The following is a 16,582-nucleotide window of genomic DNA, read 5'->3' as shown; positions in this document are numbered from 1 at the left end:
GCCCCTCCTGTCAGTTTAATTATCTGTGTCACACACCTCAGCAGACCAGGGTGAGGGTTTCTGTAATAAACGTTTCTGAACCCAAACTGCTTCCATTCTTAGCTTTCAAAGCTATGCCCCAAGCTGAGGGAAGGGAAGCCTGGGCCTGAGCTTCTTGGAGGATATCTTTAAGAAGATAAGTTTCCTCTTCATGAGGAGGCAGGGCAATTGAACCAGCTCCAGTCAGGAAGAAAGGACTAATGGGCCACAAACATGTTTGTCTGTCCTTTTTTTTTCATTTATTTATTTATTTATTTTATTTATTTATTTAATTTATTATGTTTGTTGGTGTGAAGGTGTCAGATCTCGTGGAACTGCATTTTCAGACAGTTGTGAGCTGCCATGTGGTTGCTGGGAATCGAACCCGGGTCCTCTGGAAGAGCAGTCAGTGCTCTTAACCGCTGAGCCATCTCTCCAGCCCCTTGTCTGTCCTTCTTAAAACAAAGCAATTCTGTTTTCCCCCATTTACTCTGTTTCCGTAATTTCTTAGAAAGTACAGTTTTTATTAGATCTTTGAGTATTTCATGCATGCAATGCATTTGATCATATTCATGCATGTTCTCTCCCTACCTCCTCCCAGGTCCACTCCTACTTCCTGAGTTCCCTTCCAGCTTCATGTCCTCTTTTCTTTTTCATTATAATCCAGAGTCCAATATGTGCTGCCCATACACCCATGAGGGTGGGGCATATTTTTCCTATGGGGAACCACCCCCATCCTTAAAGAAAATGGATTTTCCCTCACAGGAAATCCAGAACTCAATGGAGGGGGCTCAATCTACTCCAGGGCAGTCTCTCAAGCGCCAAACTTTCCATGCATTGATACATATATCCCATGCCCATCTTAAGATGCTGGAGCAAGTCTTGGATTTTCCATGACTTCTGCAAGTTTGTTTTCTGTACGTTGCTGGAGTGATAGGAAAAAAAAAAATCAAAGATGCTTGTTGCTTAGAATGAGGATGAATGTGCGAACGACCTTGGCACACCTCCCTGCTGTGTGAGACACTTGGAACCGGAGCTTCTGATGCCCTGTGTTGATAGTAAGGTTGTTCTGTCTAATCATTCATTCGCTGTAGACACACAGGTGAAAACATGAGGCATGATTAATAGAACCCAGAGACAGATATTGGGGTTCAACCTGAAGGTCAGAAAAGCAGAGCAGTCAGTCACTGGCTCTTACCTCTCTCTCAGTCCGAAATAGGGATCCTGCCTCCATGAATCTCAGAATGAGACTGTGTCTGAAACCTGTCTCCTCTCATCTCTTATTCCTTTCTAGGACTGGACTAAAGGTGTGCACCACTACCACCTGGTTTCTATGGCAAACTCGTGTGGCTGCTGGGATTAAACGTGTGTGCCACCATTGCCTGGTCTGTAAGGCTCATCAGTGGGGGTGTTTTCCTCTCTGATCTTCAGGCAAGCTTTATTTATTAAAATTCAAATGAAATATCACTACAAAAACCATGCTGCTAAGGGTGCAGTTCAGGTATTTCTCTGTTGTCCGGTTCTGGAATGTCCATGAGGACTTTCTTCCTATTGCTTTTTTTTTTCATGTGTTCAATCAGTGGTTTCCTCGTACAGTTCATAGATTTAGCCCTGAGTATAGCATTCTGATGTCCGAGAAACTGTAGGCAGGATTCATGCTCGTCCATTCCACACATATCACACACATCACAACCACACATAGGATAAACAGACTGGAAGTTTGCATACACTACAGGCGGAGTGGGTAGAAACTCAAAGAACAGTTGATGATCAATGGGCAGTTACTTATTTTATTTTGTTTGTTTCATTTTTGTTGAGATAGGGTTTGTGATAGTTTGAAGTAATTGCTCCCCTTAAGTCATGGGGAGTGGCACTATTAGGAGGTGTGGCATTGTTGGAGGAAGTATAACCTTGCTGGAGGAAGTGTGTCATTGTGGGGGTGGACTTTAAGGTCTCTTTTGCTCAAGATTCCCTCAGTGTGACTGTCAGACCATTTCCTGTTGCCTGCAATGTAGGACTCTCAACTACTTCTCCAGCACCATGGTCCTTGATAATTGTAATGGGTTAAGTAAAAATGCTACGGATCCCCAGTGGCTGCAGCAGGCAGTGGGCCATGAGACCATACTGCAGGTCCTCTAGTGGGGCCAGGCAGCAGGCACTGGGTTGCGAGAGCAGACAGTCCCAGGCAGGGATGGGGCAGTTCCCCAAGTGGCTGCAGTGGACCACGAATTCCAGGCAGGGATGGCGCAGGGGCAGGGAGTCCTATGAGGAGAGACAGATGGATGGGCACAACATGAGATCATGCCACAGGTCTCAGAAGGCAGCTGATCCTGGGGAGGGAGCTACATGGCAGGCGAGAGACATAAGGATAGGCACATCATGCAGAGTGAGTTTGGATATTTATTTACTGGGTTATGGAAGAAAAGGGGAGAAGGGGGAAGGGGAGAAGGGGGAAGAGCAGAGAGAAACAGAGAGAGACAGAGAGGGCGAAAGGGGAGAAGTGGTGAGAATGGAGCAAGGCAGAAGCTGTTTCTTTGTGGGAGGGACATAAAAGAGAAGGGACTCAGGCTGGAAGCTGAAGATCAGCCTCAACGGACAGGGAGAGAGTGGGTGTGGCTTGTCTCTTAAAGGGACAGAACATTACATTAATAATGGACTGAATAGGGGGCTGGAGAGATGGCTCAGCGGTTGAGAGCATTGCCTGCTCTTCCAGAGGTCCTGAGTTCAGTTCCCAGCAACCACATGGTGGCTCACAACCATCTGTAATGAGGTCTGGTGCCCTCTTCTGGCCTTCAGGCATACACACAGACAGAACATTGTATACATAATAAATAAATATTTAAAAAAAATAATGGACTGAATATCTGAATTAAATGTTTCCACCCCAATTAAATGTTTCCTTTACAAGAGTTGCTGTGGTCTTGGTGTCTCTTCACAGTGTCAGAAACCCTAACTCAGACAGAAGTTGGTACCAGGAGTGGGGTATTGCTGTTACAGGTCTGACCATGCTTTTGTTTGAAGGAATATGGACGTTAGGACTGTGGGTTAGAAAAGCAGTTGAATGCTTTAAGTACTGCTTAATGGGCCATACTGGTACTAGCATGGAAGACAGTGGTGTTGAATGTGATTTGATGAATGTGGGCATTTGCTCAAGAGTTTATATGGGAGAATTTTAGTATGCTGCCTTAGTAGATAGCTCTTGTGACATTTTAGTGAAGAAAGTAGCTGTCTTCTGCCCTTGTCTGAAGAGTCTGCCTGAGGCTAAAGTTAAGACTTTTGGATTAATTCCATTGGCAGAAGAAATATCAAAATAGCCCGGTATGTACTATGTCAGGTTAACTCTAATGAAAATTTATAATGAAAAAGAGCAATCTGAGCAGGGTAAATTATAAAATATAAATTTTAAGGAGGAAAAAAGCATTAGGAAGTAGAATAGAGCAAATCCTGTGTCCAAGAAGATAAACAGATTAAGAAATATACTAAAGGGAGTGGTGACCTCAGGGTAAAATCCCACCCAGATAAAATTTCAACTCGTGAAAAGGAGCTAGAGAAAAGTTTAGAGTCTGGTGTGGTGGCGCACACCTTTAATCCCAGCACTGGGAAGGCAGAGGCTGGCCTGTCTCTGAGTCTGAGGCCAGCCTGGTCTACAGAGTAAATTTCCAAACGGCCAAGCTGAGGCAGTGATGGGAACCATCAAGACCAGGTAGCTGGTAAAGATGTAAATGAACAAGGGAGCCATGTTCTAGCCCCAGCAAGCAGCGGAACTTGGCAGCTACGGCCATGTGGTTCTGGACTTAGAGCTAAGGATAGAAGAAAGGGGTCATGGGATTTGCCTCTGCCCTTAAGGAAGGCTGCTGAGGCTCTTGTGTCCATCCTGGAGGTAGCATGGACAATGCTCACAGTCCCATCTACCATGTGGCTCTTGTGTCCAGGAGATACCGCCTCATGTGTTCTGGGAATCAGCCCCCTGTCCTTCATAACTCCAAAAGATATTCTTGTGGCAATGCCTGGAGAATCTCCATGAGACAAAAGATCCAAGTTTAATTTCAGAAGGATATTATAAGTCACTTGTTATATACCCATGTGTTCTCATCATGATATTATAGTGGGAGACAGTTTTTCCCATGTGTGTTTACGTTGTTGATGACTCTTCTTCAGCTGCCACAGACTCTGAAAGAGGTGAATCCTCTGGTCTTTCATAGAAAATATTTGCTGCTTCAAAGTAGTTCATAAGTCAGTGACCAAAGCCAGCCTGAAGGTAAGTGCCTCATAGCTCCATCGCTGCTTCCCAGTATTCTGGGGGGTTAGCCAGCTTCTCTGATAAAAACTCCTTATTGAGAAGAGTCTTGGCATCACTTGCCACTGTATCAATGAAGAGATTTTTCAAATAGAAAGTCTTTCTAAAGTAAAGGCCTGTGGCAAGTAGCCCCCCAGTAACAGAGGAAATATATTCAATGTATTTCCATAGTTTGTTTTCTAAGGACATGTCGTTGGTCCTCGTTAGCAAATGGAGAGACTTAAGGTGTGCCTTGATTTCACTGACAGACACGTTAAAATCCTTGGCAATATTTTCCAGCGAGGCATCATCCAGCCCAAAGTAGGACCTGTAGAGATCCAAGGTCTCCTCTACCTTCTGGATCTTATCTCTGACCAAGCCCCCAAATGGAATGGTGGCCCAAGCTCCGGCCTTCAAGGCCTCCAGCCGGATCTTCTGTTTCAGGAAATCCCTCTTCCGGTCAATGGCAGTCTCAGTAACACTGTGCAAGGACAGCATGAAGACATGGCGCTTGTGGGCTGGGAGCTCGCTCAGTAGGGTGGTCTCCAGCTCTGGGAAGTCAAAGTCAGACACATCAAAGTTAGAGACCAAGAAAACTGGGGGCTCACTGGAGAGAGTCTCCTGGAGATGCCTTGAACAGTCGTCTCGGATTTTCTTTAAGACGCTGTCTCTATTGAAAGTCTTAGGTTTACCTTTCTGTTCATTATTTACATCTTGATCTATCTTGGTTCGGACAAAGTAGAACTTTGTATTCATCTTGGCCATGACTTTGGCCAGATGGACATCAGTGTCTTTGAAGCGTGTAGCTGAGATGATAATAAAGAAGTCATAATCACCAAACTTCATGTCTGTTAGGTACTTTTCAGGAGGGAAGGACGTGGACCCAATGCCAGGCAGGTCCCATATTGTCACCATGGGAAGCTTTGGGTGTGGGTATGGAGTTCTCTCCATGGTTGTCTCTACCACCCCAGTGGCAGCTGCGCCTTCTTCTTCATCCCTCACTCCTCTCAGGGCATTGATAAAGCTGGATTTGCCTACCCCTGCTTCTCCCGTCACTGCGATGTTCAGTGGGGCTCTGTCGATGTTTCTGAGAGCATTGCTGATTGCAGAAACCGCTCCCGGGAGGTTCTTATTCTCCAGGTGGGATTCAATCAAGGTGATAGTTTCCTCAGAGAGAATTTTGTTTTCCTTCTTGAAGTTCTTAAAAAAAATTTCAAAGCTGGATTCCAAAAGCTGGGCCGTTGAAGGGGAGGGTCTGGAAGGCTTACATGCAGATGTTTCCAGGAAAAGATGCTGAAGAGAGGAGACAAGAGAGACATTGCAATTATGAGTGCAGCAGAGCAGGGCCTAGGGCTTTGCTGTTTCAGTAAAGCAGGACTTCATCCTCCGTGCCCTTTAGAGGCAGACACTCCCTTGTACCTTGTAGGCTGTTGCCTTGATTTCTGGAAAATGTCCTCTTTCTCAGGCTCTACTTCTCCTGTGACTTCCCTCTTTCCTTGCTGTCTGATTCAACGTCCACTTATTCCATGCAATTACCTTCCCTTGTGTTTATATCTTATCTATAATTATCTTCAGATTGTGTTTACTCCTTTTAAAGTTACCACCCGTGCAATGTCACTATGGGCAGAGATGAGCAGCACAGCAAATCCTCCAGCAGCATCTCTCCTGGGAAGGCTCCCTGCCTCTTGTGAGCTCACAAGCATTGCTCTTAGGCCTCATGCCCTCTGCTCCCTTAGCACAGCTCTCCTGGCTTCTCTTGGGAGGAGTGTGAATGAAGGGAGAAAGGACATGAGGTAGGGAGTGGGCAAGATTCATTACGTGACCCACAGAGGGGTGGACACATCACTACCCAGGTGTGATGGACTTTGTTCTAGCCATAAAGAAGATGGAAACTATGGCATTTGTAGGAAATCAGATGTATCTGGAGATAATTGTTTTAAGTCATTAAACCAGTCGCAGAAAGAGAAATATATTTTGTTATTCATAAATTGATGGAGGAAGGCCATTCGTTAATTAATAAAGAAACTGCTTGGCCCTTATAGGTTAGAACATAGGTGTAAACAGAACAGAATGCTGGGAGGAAGAGGAAGTGAGCTCAGACGCCATGTTCCCCTCTCCCGGGCAGACGCAATGAAGCAAGCCACCAGGTCAGACATGCTGAATCTCTCCCGGTAAGACTGGTGCTGCACAGATTACTAAATATGGGTTAAGACAAGATGTGAGAATTAGCCATTAAGAGGCTAGAACTAATGGGCCAAGCAGTGAAGAATACAATTTGTGTGTTGTTATTTCGGGGCATAAGCTAGCCAGGCAGCCGGGAGCTGGGTGGCAGAAACGCAGCCTGCAGCTCCTTCAACAATGAATCTTAGATTTTATATAGTTACATACGTATGTATGATACGAAAGGGAAAGAGAAACTATCTCAGGAACAAAGGAACTAATAGGGGCTATACTTAACATGTAGTATGTGCTTGTTTGAAAACTTAAAAATGGATAAATTTAAAAAATCATTATTAAAAATCTATGTTATTCCTTATTTTCAACAGGGGAAGTAGGGGGCAGCCTCATTGGTAAGCAAATTCCCCATGTGCCCCTGCTTTCTAGTGGTTTGGTCTTTAAATCTTAGGCAAACAACCAACAAAAATAAAAAATCTCAAACTGGACACAGAGAAAGAGAGAGAAAAAGAGAGAGAGAGAGAGAGAGAGAGAGAGAGAGAGAGAACACAAAGAAGACACTAAAAAATGCGTCCTCGGGCTGGAGAGATGCCTCAGAGGTTAAGAGCACTGACTGTTCTTCCAGAGGTCCCGAGTTCAATTCCCAGCAACCACATGGTGGCTCACAACCATCTATAATGAGATCTGGTGCCCTCTTCTGGCCTACTGGCATACATGGAAGGAATGTTGTATAGATAATAAACAAATAAATCTAAAAAAATTTTAAAAAATGTGTCCTCATTTTCTTAAAGTTAAAAAACCTGAAGCTGGGTGGTGGTGGTGGTGCACGCCTTTAATCCCAGTACTTGGGAGGCAGAGGTAGGCAGATCTCTATGAGTTTGAGGCCAGCCTGGTCTATAAGAGCTAGTTCCAGGACAGGCTCCAAAGCTACAGAGAAACCCTGTCTCGAAAAACAAAACAAAACAACAACAACCAAAGAAACCTGAAGAAATGAATTCCCATCAAACCCCTTCCCTGAAAAAGCATCAATTTTTAAAGCAGAAGAGGTGGGGCAAGCTCAGACAGGTTCCATTGGGATGTGACACATGCTTCCCTTAAATGTCCACAGATTTCATATTTTGGACTCTATATGTCACATCCAGTTACTGTCATATACTTACAGTTTATTATGATCTTACAAGAATATTAAAACTTTTTAATTCATGAATTGTATAAAACCAGACTCCATGATAGCTTTGAGTGTAGATCTACGTTTATCAATTCTGATCCTAAAGATACCAGAGCTTTGGGAGAAGGTGCAGATCTACACTTGTATCCTTTTCTTTTGATGTTGAAAACACAGACAGGGCACTAGAATTGCAACTAGAACAGAAGGTAAAAGCCGGCAGTCATGAGAGACTGGCTTCAAGTTGCTCTAATATTCTGGCATATGATATAATTCAATATAGGAGCTTCAGGTATACAGAATTCTATTTGTGATTCTGCCAATCACCTTGTTGGAAGCCATGTCACCAATAACAGTAAGGGAAGTGGGGGGAATGACACAGCATTACAGATGCTACAGTCATTCAGAGTAATACATGAAAAAATCAAAACTCTCAGGTGAATAACTTGAGATGTTGTGTGTGAAGCTGCATGCGTGTGTGCAAGTGCACATGTATGTAGTATGAGTCCTAGGAGTCTGCCTGTCTCTGCCTCTCCGGTGCTAGAACTCTGCCCACAACTGATTGACAAGTAGAAACAATGTTTAGGAACTCCTGGTCATTGTGGCTACAGAAATGAATATAAATTCTTGTATGATGCATTGCTTACACTGTACTATTCATGTCACAGTTGCTTGTAATGCATGAGAGTCCCCAGTCTTGTGTGACCAGCTGAGACAATAGTTCTCCACAATTCTGACATGGAATGGACTGAGACAAAACTCACTAAATGCCACCAGAATGAAGACATAGCACCTACACTGTGATGGTCAGCAGGAAATAGACCCAATATCACATAACAAGCCAACCTCCTAAGACACATTTTCTGGAGAAGTTGCTTAGTACAGATATCCTATTTAAGTAGTAGAGATTTCCACTGAGAAGCAAGAATTATTACATAGAACACAAGAATTATTAAAAATGGCCAAGGCAGTGATACACTCTCTAGTAAAAGATTCTGAAGAAGTTAAAATAAATGGCATTTCTTTTAAATATTTCAAAAACAATGATAAAAATTCCAATCACATGAGCAGCAGAAGAAATGTTAAAGGAGGAAATGCATAGGATGAGTATTAGAGTCTATATGATAAGGAGGAGAAGAAGGGACTCTTCGGGAAAAAGGAGCTAGCCAGACATGCACAAGGGCATGATGAAGGGTATCAGGGTAATAGGTAAGAACATATGAATGAATAAGAACATATCAGAATGAATGAGAATGTATAACAGTACACTTGTATGTAAATGCCATAATATAACCCACTATCTTGTATGTAAACCAAAAACTATAATAAAAAAACAAGAAAAAAAATCTTTCTGAAATCCAAAGAATACTGATGAATGAAATTAGAATGATAATGCACGATTTGCTTTAGAAAATCTGAAGTGTAAAAATTTGAAAGAAACCTTGAAAGTCTGTTTATAATAGACACAGATACACATATAGCGGATAGGAAGGTAAAGAGAAAAGAAAGGAAGGGAAAGGAAAGAAAAAGAGAGGAGAGGAAAGATAAAAAGGAAAGGAAAGGCAGGGAGCAATCAAATTCAATTATTAACCAAGGAAATGGAAAGCATTGAACAATGCTCACAAAACACTGATGAAAGAAATCTCAAACAAGGTTACAAAAGATGCTAAGATTGCCAGGTTTATAGCTTATAAATGACCCTAAATGTTGTCAAATTGTCCATACTTTGCATAGTAATCTTCAGTCCCAATTAAATCTCATCAAAAATATCAGTGTCATTTAAAATTGATGTAGTATTGTCATCTGTCAATCTGTTTGTGTTGATTTCATTGGTTAATAAAGAAATTGCCTTGGCCCATTTCATAGGCCAGCCTTTAGGTGGGTGGAGTAGACAGAACAGAATGCTGGGAAGAAGGGAAGTGAGTTAGTCACCATGATTCTCCCACCCGAGACAGACGCAGGTTAAGATCGTTCCTGGTAAGCCACCTCATGGTGCTACACAGATTACTAAATATGGGTTAAAGCAAGATGTGAGAATTAGCCAATAAGAGGCTAGAGATAACGGGCTAGGCAGTATTTAAAAGAATACAGTATCCGTGTAATTATTTTGGGTAAAGCTAGCTGGTGGCCGGGAACTGGGAGGCGGGAAGTGCCCTGCAGCTCCTACTACATAAAATAGAACTAGATGTGGAATGATAAAATGTACATGGAAGCACAAGCAAATGCTAATGACCTAACAGCATTGGTCAAAAAAACAAACAAAACAAAACAAAATAGGGCAAGGAGGCACCAAAATACCTGCTTTCAAGGAATAAAACAGAACCGCAGAAAACAGTCTGACAGTGGCATGGAAATGGGTCTATAGTCCCACCACCTGAGCAGAAGAGAGGACCCAGAAATGTCGGCATACATGTACAGCCACCTGGGGGTACCTACACTCAATCAACATCTCAGTGAGGCTTCCAAAACTAATATTGCACAAAGGGCACAGTGTTCGACAAGCAGAACTGGGCAAACTGCACATCAGGCAAGACTAAAACATGACCCTATACAAAAACCAACTCAGCTGGCCAATGAGCTTGATATAAGAAGGGAAATTTGAAATTCCTAAAGGGAAATGTATATGATAAACTTCATCGGAACATCAGGACATAGGGACCCATAGCATATGAAACAAAAGCAAACTGACGACAAGGATTCCATCTAATGGAAATATTTCATAAAAACAAAGCAAATGAACACCACAGCAATGAGACAATTTGTAAGGGAAAAACCTTAAGAGTTGCATCCTGTAAGTCTGAATCTGAGAGACCATTGGTGTGGGAAGTCTTTCTGTCTATGTGTTGCTTTTATTGGTTAATAAAGAAACTGCTTTTGCCCAATGGCTTAACAGAGTAAAGCCAGGCTGAATGAGATATATATAGAGAGTAGGCGGAGTCAGCAGGAAGTCTTGTAGCCATTACTGGAGTCAGACGTGCTGGAACCTTGCCGGTAAGCCTCAGACACGTGGTGATACACAGATGAATAGAAATGGGAACCAGCGATATAAGAGCTAGCTAGCAATATACTTAAGCTATTGGTCAAACAGCATTGCAAAGAATATATTTCTGTGTGGCTATTTTGGGTCTAAGCAGCCGGGAACGAACAAGCAGCCTTCTCCAACAGATCATAAGATTTCAACAGGTGCAGAAAATGGACTTGGAAACACCGTGAAACATTTCAACAAAATGCAATAGAAAGGTTCTTCCTGGAACAACTGTGGAAAACAGTTTTGATGCATTGATGCCTCCTAATATAGAGAGGCTTTGGGGTTGAAATGAACTTACCCTCTCTGTGAAAAGCTCTTCTTTGCTAAGGAGAATTTTAACATCATTTGCCACAGTGTCAATGAAGAAATTTTGCAAATGGAAAGTCTTTGAAAAGTAAGGACGGCTAATGTACTCCAAAAGTTTATCTGTTAAGGATTTACCCTGCTCTTCTGAGAACAAATGCGGAGACTTAATGTTCTCCTTGAGTTCCTCCAGGGCCACGTGCGAATCCTCAGCGATGTTTTCCAGGGATGCCTCATCCAGGCCAAAGGAAGATCTGCAGAAGTTCAAAGTCTCTTTTAACTTCTCTATGTCATTTTTGGTCAAGCCCTTAAATGGTATGGTGACCCATGCTCTTGGCATTACGGAATCCCTCCAGACCTTCTGTTTCAGTGTGTCCCTCTTCTGGTCTATGGCAGACTGTGTAACAACTGACAAAGTGAGCATGAAGATGTGATGTTTGTGGTCTGGGAGCTCCCTCAGAAGGGTGGCCTCCAGCTCTGGGAAGTCAAAGTCAGACACATCAAAGTTAGAGACTAAGAAGACTGGAGGCTCCTGCTGGGTCACTTCCTTAAGTATACTTGAGATGGAATTTCGAATCTGCTTTAAGGTGTTCTCTCTATTGAATCTCTGAGGACTACACTGTTTTTGAGCCATTAGATCATTGTCTGTGTGGGTTTGAACAAAATAGAAACGCCTATTCACTTGCACGATGGCTTTGGCTAGTTCTGCATCATTGTGTTTAAAGCGTCCAGAAGAGACAATAATGAAGAAGTCATACTCCTCAAACTTGATTTTCTTCAGGTAATCTTGTGGTTGGAAGGCAGTGGACCCGATGCCCGGCAGGTCCCAGAGTGTCACACTGGGAGCCTTGGAGTATGGGTATGGTTTTCTCTCAGTGGTGGTACATACCACTCCGGTGGAAGCAGCCGCACCCTCTTCATCAGACCTCACTCCCTGTAGAGCATTGATGAGACTGGATTTTCCAGCCCCAATCTCCCCCATCACTGCGATGTTTAGTGGGATTTTCTCGATGTCACTCAGAGCATCGCTGATTGCAGAAACTGTTCCCCGCAGGTTTCCGTCCTTTAGGTATGATCCAATCAAGGTGGTTAATTCCTGAGACAGGATCTTGGTTTCCATCTTGAAATTGTAAAGATTTGTGTCCAAGCTGGAGGTCAAATCAGGCTCCTCCTTCTGAGGGGGTGTAGAAGAGGAGGACTGACCCATGGCTGGTAACAGTTGATGGTGCTAAGGGAGGAAAGAACCAGGAAGGTCAAAGAATTAGTTCAGAAAGAGCAAGCCAACGGGAAAGCAAAGTCCCTTAAACCACACATATTACAAATGGGGTCTTTCCCTCTTTTAATCAAATGCTCAGGACTCAAATGCATTTACTTCTAGCCTGATTGTATATTTTGGCTTGACTGAGACTCCTTTACCCTTGACCATTTTCCTCTTTGAAGCACTTTTAGTTCATCAAGATAAATTCAGACCTATACCAGCAGCACTAAGGAGGTCGTGCTATGGATCACATGGTATGCCGTCATTCACCAAAACAGAAAAGCTCTTAAAGTTCTGTTTGAAATCACAAAAGATCCCAGACAGAGAAAGTAATGCCAAGGCGGGGAAAATGCTGAGGCCATCACTGTTCTTGGTCTTAAGTTCTGTTCCAGAACCAGGGTAACACAAGCACCTTTGTGGGCCCCTAGCAGTTGTCCCCCAGCTTCACTTCGAAATGGCTGCCGTTTCTCAAGAATGACCTGTCCCTGACTTCAAACATCCAGACAGAGGCTCTGATACTCAGAATTTGCCTCTTGGCCTGCCTCATACACGCTACCATCTGAACCAGGTATCTGTGGGATTGCTGGGAAGCACAGAATAGAACCCATGGCCATGGAAGATTTTCGAAAGGAAGCGACATCTAAGCAAGGTGTGGAATGCTGTGTGGAGCCGGCTGGGCAAATGGAAAGGGCGGGAGTGAAGAGAGCGCGTGCGTGGAGATAAAGATGGCGCACTGCGGTGCATCTGGAGAACTGCCAGTCGACCTGTAGCTGGAACGAGGAGTTCAAATTCACAAGTGAGGAGAAAGCGTGGGAGCAGTCAAGGGTTGATTTGAGCGATTCAATAGTGAGAGATGGTGCCACTTAGGGACACCTGGAAAGATGCAGGATACAAAGTGGAAGAGATCCTGAATCTGGGAGCGGCATCTTTGCAGCTTCCGACTGACACCCACAGCAGGAACTCCATTTGACACAGGACCCAATGTGGGTGCACTCATAGCACCATGGTATAGAAAAGAGTTTACTACTCAGGTGTGCTGTCTGGTCTATTCTGTTGGTGTTCACTGAATTTAAAAAATTATATTATCTTCCAATTGGTCAACTTTAACAAATGTGCTTGTACCTTACCAAATAAACAAATGAGTTAATACAAAATGAAGGCTGTTCATGAATAGATTTCCTATGCTAGGCTCTATGCACTTCTTGTTTTATGTAACTAATCTGAACTTCCATCAAAGGACTGAGAGACAAAAAAAAAACTACCCTAGCCTTGATATATTCTGATAAATATATGTATGAAACAATGAGAATTCTTGAAAGTGGGCAAAGTAGCCGCCATTGCGTATGTACATACATATTATGATAATAATTAAAGAATAGATCAGTAATTGAGAGATGGGAAAATTTGGAGTGAGGAGAGAGGGAACCTGGAGTGAGGTAGATGCAGTGTTCATGCATGAGGCTCTCAAAAAATATGCTAAATGACAAAAAATTTTGACATCTGAATAAAAAGAGAAAATTCCCTGATAATATTTGACTACTATATGGAAAGTTTGAGAGAATAATTAATGTGCTATTTTATTGCAGTAAAATATATATGCCTGCATGATCTTCAGGTTAGTCAGTACTGAGCATGGCATACTCTCTGAAGGGTTGGAAAAGGCCAAACCTCAGTAATTACTGAAGGAGTTTCTGCCCTGCCTCAGTTTCCTCAACGCAGAGAAAATAGCTGATCTGAGCCAGAGAAAAGACGACTTATAGCCTTCCTCTTCTAAACCCAACCCAAAGACCTTTCTACTCTACAGGTGGTCAAGGTCAAGTTCATGCTTTTTCATAGATTCGTTGTTCACCAGGAAATACCAGTGGGTGTTCTAATTATGGTGTTTTATCACTGTGGGGTAAATAAAATAGTTATAGTAAAACAGGGTGTGGTGGGACACGCCTTTCATCTCAGCACTAGCAGGAAGAGGTAGATAGATTCTGAGTTTGAGCCCGGCCTGATTTCATGTCCTAGACCAGCCAAAGGCACACAGAGGGATCCAGTTTCTAATAGCAACCAAAACAATGAAAACAACAAACAGCCCCAATAACAAAACCTACCCCAAACAGCTTACAGCAATGACTCTGGAGAGTCTGCTCACACAGCCTGCCCCCCTTCTCCACACTGATGCTCTCATCAGAAGAGCAACAGACCCAGGAATGTGCAGGAGATAGAAGAGATTGTTGCTGCCTCGCTGGTGGGTTGGGGTCCTCTGTGGTACAGAAGATGCAAAAGGGCCCAACCGTGAAAAATCCCTGACTGAAATAAACTGGAATACAAGCTCCTCTGCCCTGGTACCAGAAATTCCCCTGCCACGTCATAAGTAAGGAGGATTTCTGGTCAAGCTGCACTTAGATTCCTTCACATACCTGCTCCCCAGTGATGAAGTGAGTGACCCTCCTGTGATGTCCCCTCTTCCCTGGGAACTAGGTCGCTGGGGTAGCTGTCTATGGCGTCTTCTTAGCTGGGATGTCCAGCAGCCAGACCGAATGCTCAGTGCTGGGTTTCTGGTGTTTTCGGAAAGCAGAACAGCTGGGAAGCAAAGGCTGATCTGCCCAGATTTCCTTCCAGATCCTGCCCCTCACAGTCTCTGCTCTCTGCTCTGCACTTCCTAGATTCCAATCCTGCCAGCTTGTTCCCTAAAGGGAGGGGCTGCAGTCAGAGGAGGGTTTGGTTTCTGTTCTTTGAACTAGGGCATTGGTTTGCACAAATCAGGGAAATAGGTTTCACAACCTCCTTCAGACAGGGAGGCCGAGCTCTATATATCCAGGGTGCTTGGGACCTTGGAAGCCGACTCCAGTGTCCTCCTGTGCTCCCCAGCACTGACCATTTTACTCCACTACCTCAGGACCCTCTGTCAGCTGATGGCAACTATTGACCTTCATACCCATGGATCCCGGATTTCAGCGTTTGCAGACTCTTGCTGTAACCCCGCACCCTGTGTTGCTGTCCTGTTGATTGTCTCTCACCAGAGGGTGATGATGTAGGTGGACACGTATGTGCAGGTGCTCTTTTCACTCAGGACCATTCTCCTGACTTTGAGACAGACACTCTCACTGGCTCAGACTTCACCAATCAGACAAGGCTGCCTGCCAAGTGAGCTCCCGGGAGAAATGAATGATCTCCCTAGCCATTCGTGGAGATTTCCCTTGTGATGGCGAACACCATGTTTAGAGGATACATGTACTGTGGCTGTAAAAACAGCATTGTGTTCAGCTTGTAGAAGCCACAAGGAAGTTGTTCCTACTTTGAATGTGCCCTGTCAGCTGGCCTGAGATGGACCATTTCCTGATACAGTTGGGCTATTCTTAAAAAATTGCTAATTGCTGTAAAATATTTTACTGCTCCAGCTATTCCCACAAGGCAATGGGTCACAAGATTAAACAGGGTAATGTAAGGTTTGCTGTTTTTGGAGACGCTTGCTCGCTTGGATGGCTGTGCCGCCTGCTGGACATCACTTATCAAAACCAAGCCTTTCTCACACTCAGGGTATGAGTTAATTTTGCTACACCCAAAGTCCTAAAAAGTCATCATGATCCCATTTCCAAAGCAAAAGCAAAGTGTCTTTATTGTGAGTTTGCTTGGATACCTCTGTTCTTCCAGCAGCAACAGGAACAGCACAGGGGTTTGTGAAAAGAGGGTGTCTATATTGGGGAAGAGGCTTTGGGAATTCCAAGTCTCTGTGCTTGTGATTGGCTGCCCCCGAGTGGAGTGAAGGGAATTCCAGACTTCCAGAGTTGGCATTGGCTGTCCTCTCTGACGGAAAGCGATTTCCAGGCCTGAGGGAATTCCCAACTGCCTCTAGGTGCTCAGCGATTGGTCTGTTTTCCACGCTCAGGGATTGGGTGGTTTTGTGTCAGGGGCAGAGATAGCTTTGATTCTGGGATCAAACTGTATTTCTTTTTTCGGTTCTTTTTGCCTTTTTAACTCTAATTCTGGGACCAGGGAAAATATCTTTCATATGCTCTGAATATAGGGGCTTAGTGTGTTCTTCTGGTCCTGATTTCAAGGTCTGAGAAAATTTTTCCAGCTATAGGTTTGGGGACAAAGTGTCTCTTCCCCTAACTTGAGTCCCATTTTCAGTGTGTGTTTCTTTTACTGGATTGGGGTTTGGAGCCAAGTTGTTCAGGGAGTGAGTATGGGCTGCAGATCAGGGCTTTTCTGGGGCCTGGGAGATGATAGAGTGAATCCACAACCCCCTGTCAGGTCTTTTTGGAGGAGGAAAGGTACCAGATTCAGGCAGTGGGACCACCAAGAATGAAAGGGGGAAATTCCTACCTAACCAGACTGGACTGAGTGTGCCTAGCTAGCAGTCAGTCC

The 16,582-nt window shown here is 43.9% G+C and overlaps 1 protein-coding gene across 1 annotated transcript; it reads right to left on the bottom strand.

Moving 5' to 3' along the window:
* Window positions 1–1,790: 1,790 nt before the first annotated feature.
* Window positions 1,791–14,833, bottom strand: LOC121463863. Its single transcript, XM_041676393.1, has 3 exons — window positions 14,632–14,833; window positions 10,961–12,193; window positions 1,791–5,587 (listed from the first exon to the last, which is right to left on the bottom strand). The coding sequence occupies exons 2-3, from the start codon at window positions 12,170–12,172 to the stop codon at window positions 4,286–4,288; spliced, it is 2,514 nt and encodes an 837-aa protein (XP_041532327.1). The 5' UTR covers window positions 12,173–12,193; window positions 14,632–14,833; the 3' UTR covers window positions 1,791–4,285.
* Between the last annotated feature and the right edge of the window lie 1,749 nt (window positions 14,834–16,582).

The sequence above is a fragment of the Microtus oregoni genome, unplaced genomic scaffold (genome assembly GCF_018167655.1).
Source record: "Microtus oregoni isolate MIOR12 unplaced genomic scaffold, Mior012 000027F_ref0000203, whole genome shotgun sequence".
In the NCBI taxonomy this organism is placed as follows: domain Eukaryota; kingdom Metazoa; phylum Chordata; class Mammalia; order Rodentia; family Cricetidae; genus Microtus; species Microtus oregoni.
This window is presented reverse-complemented; position numbering and strand designations above follow the sequence as displayed.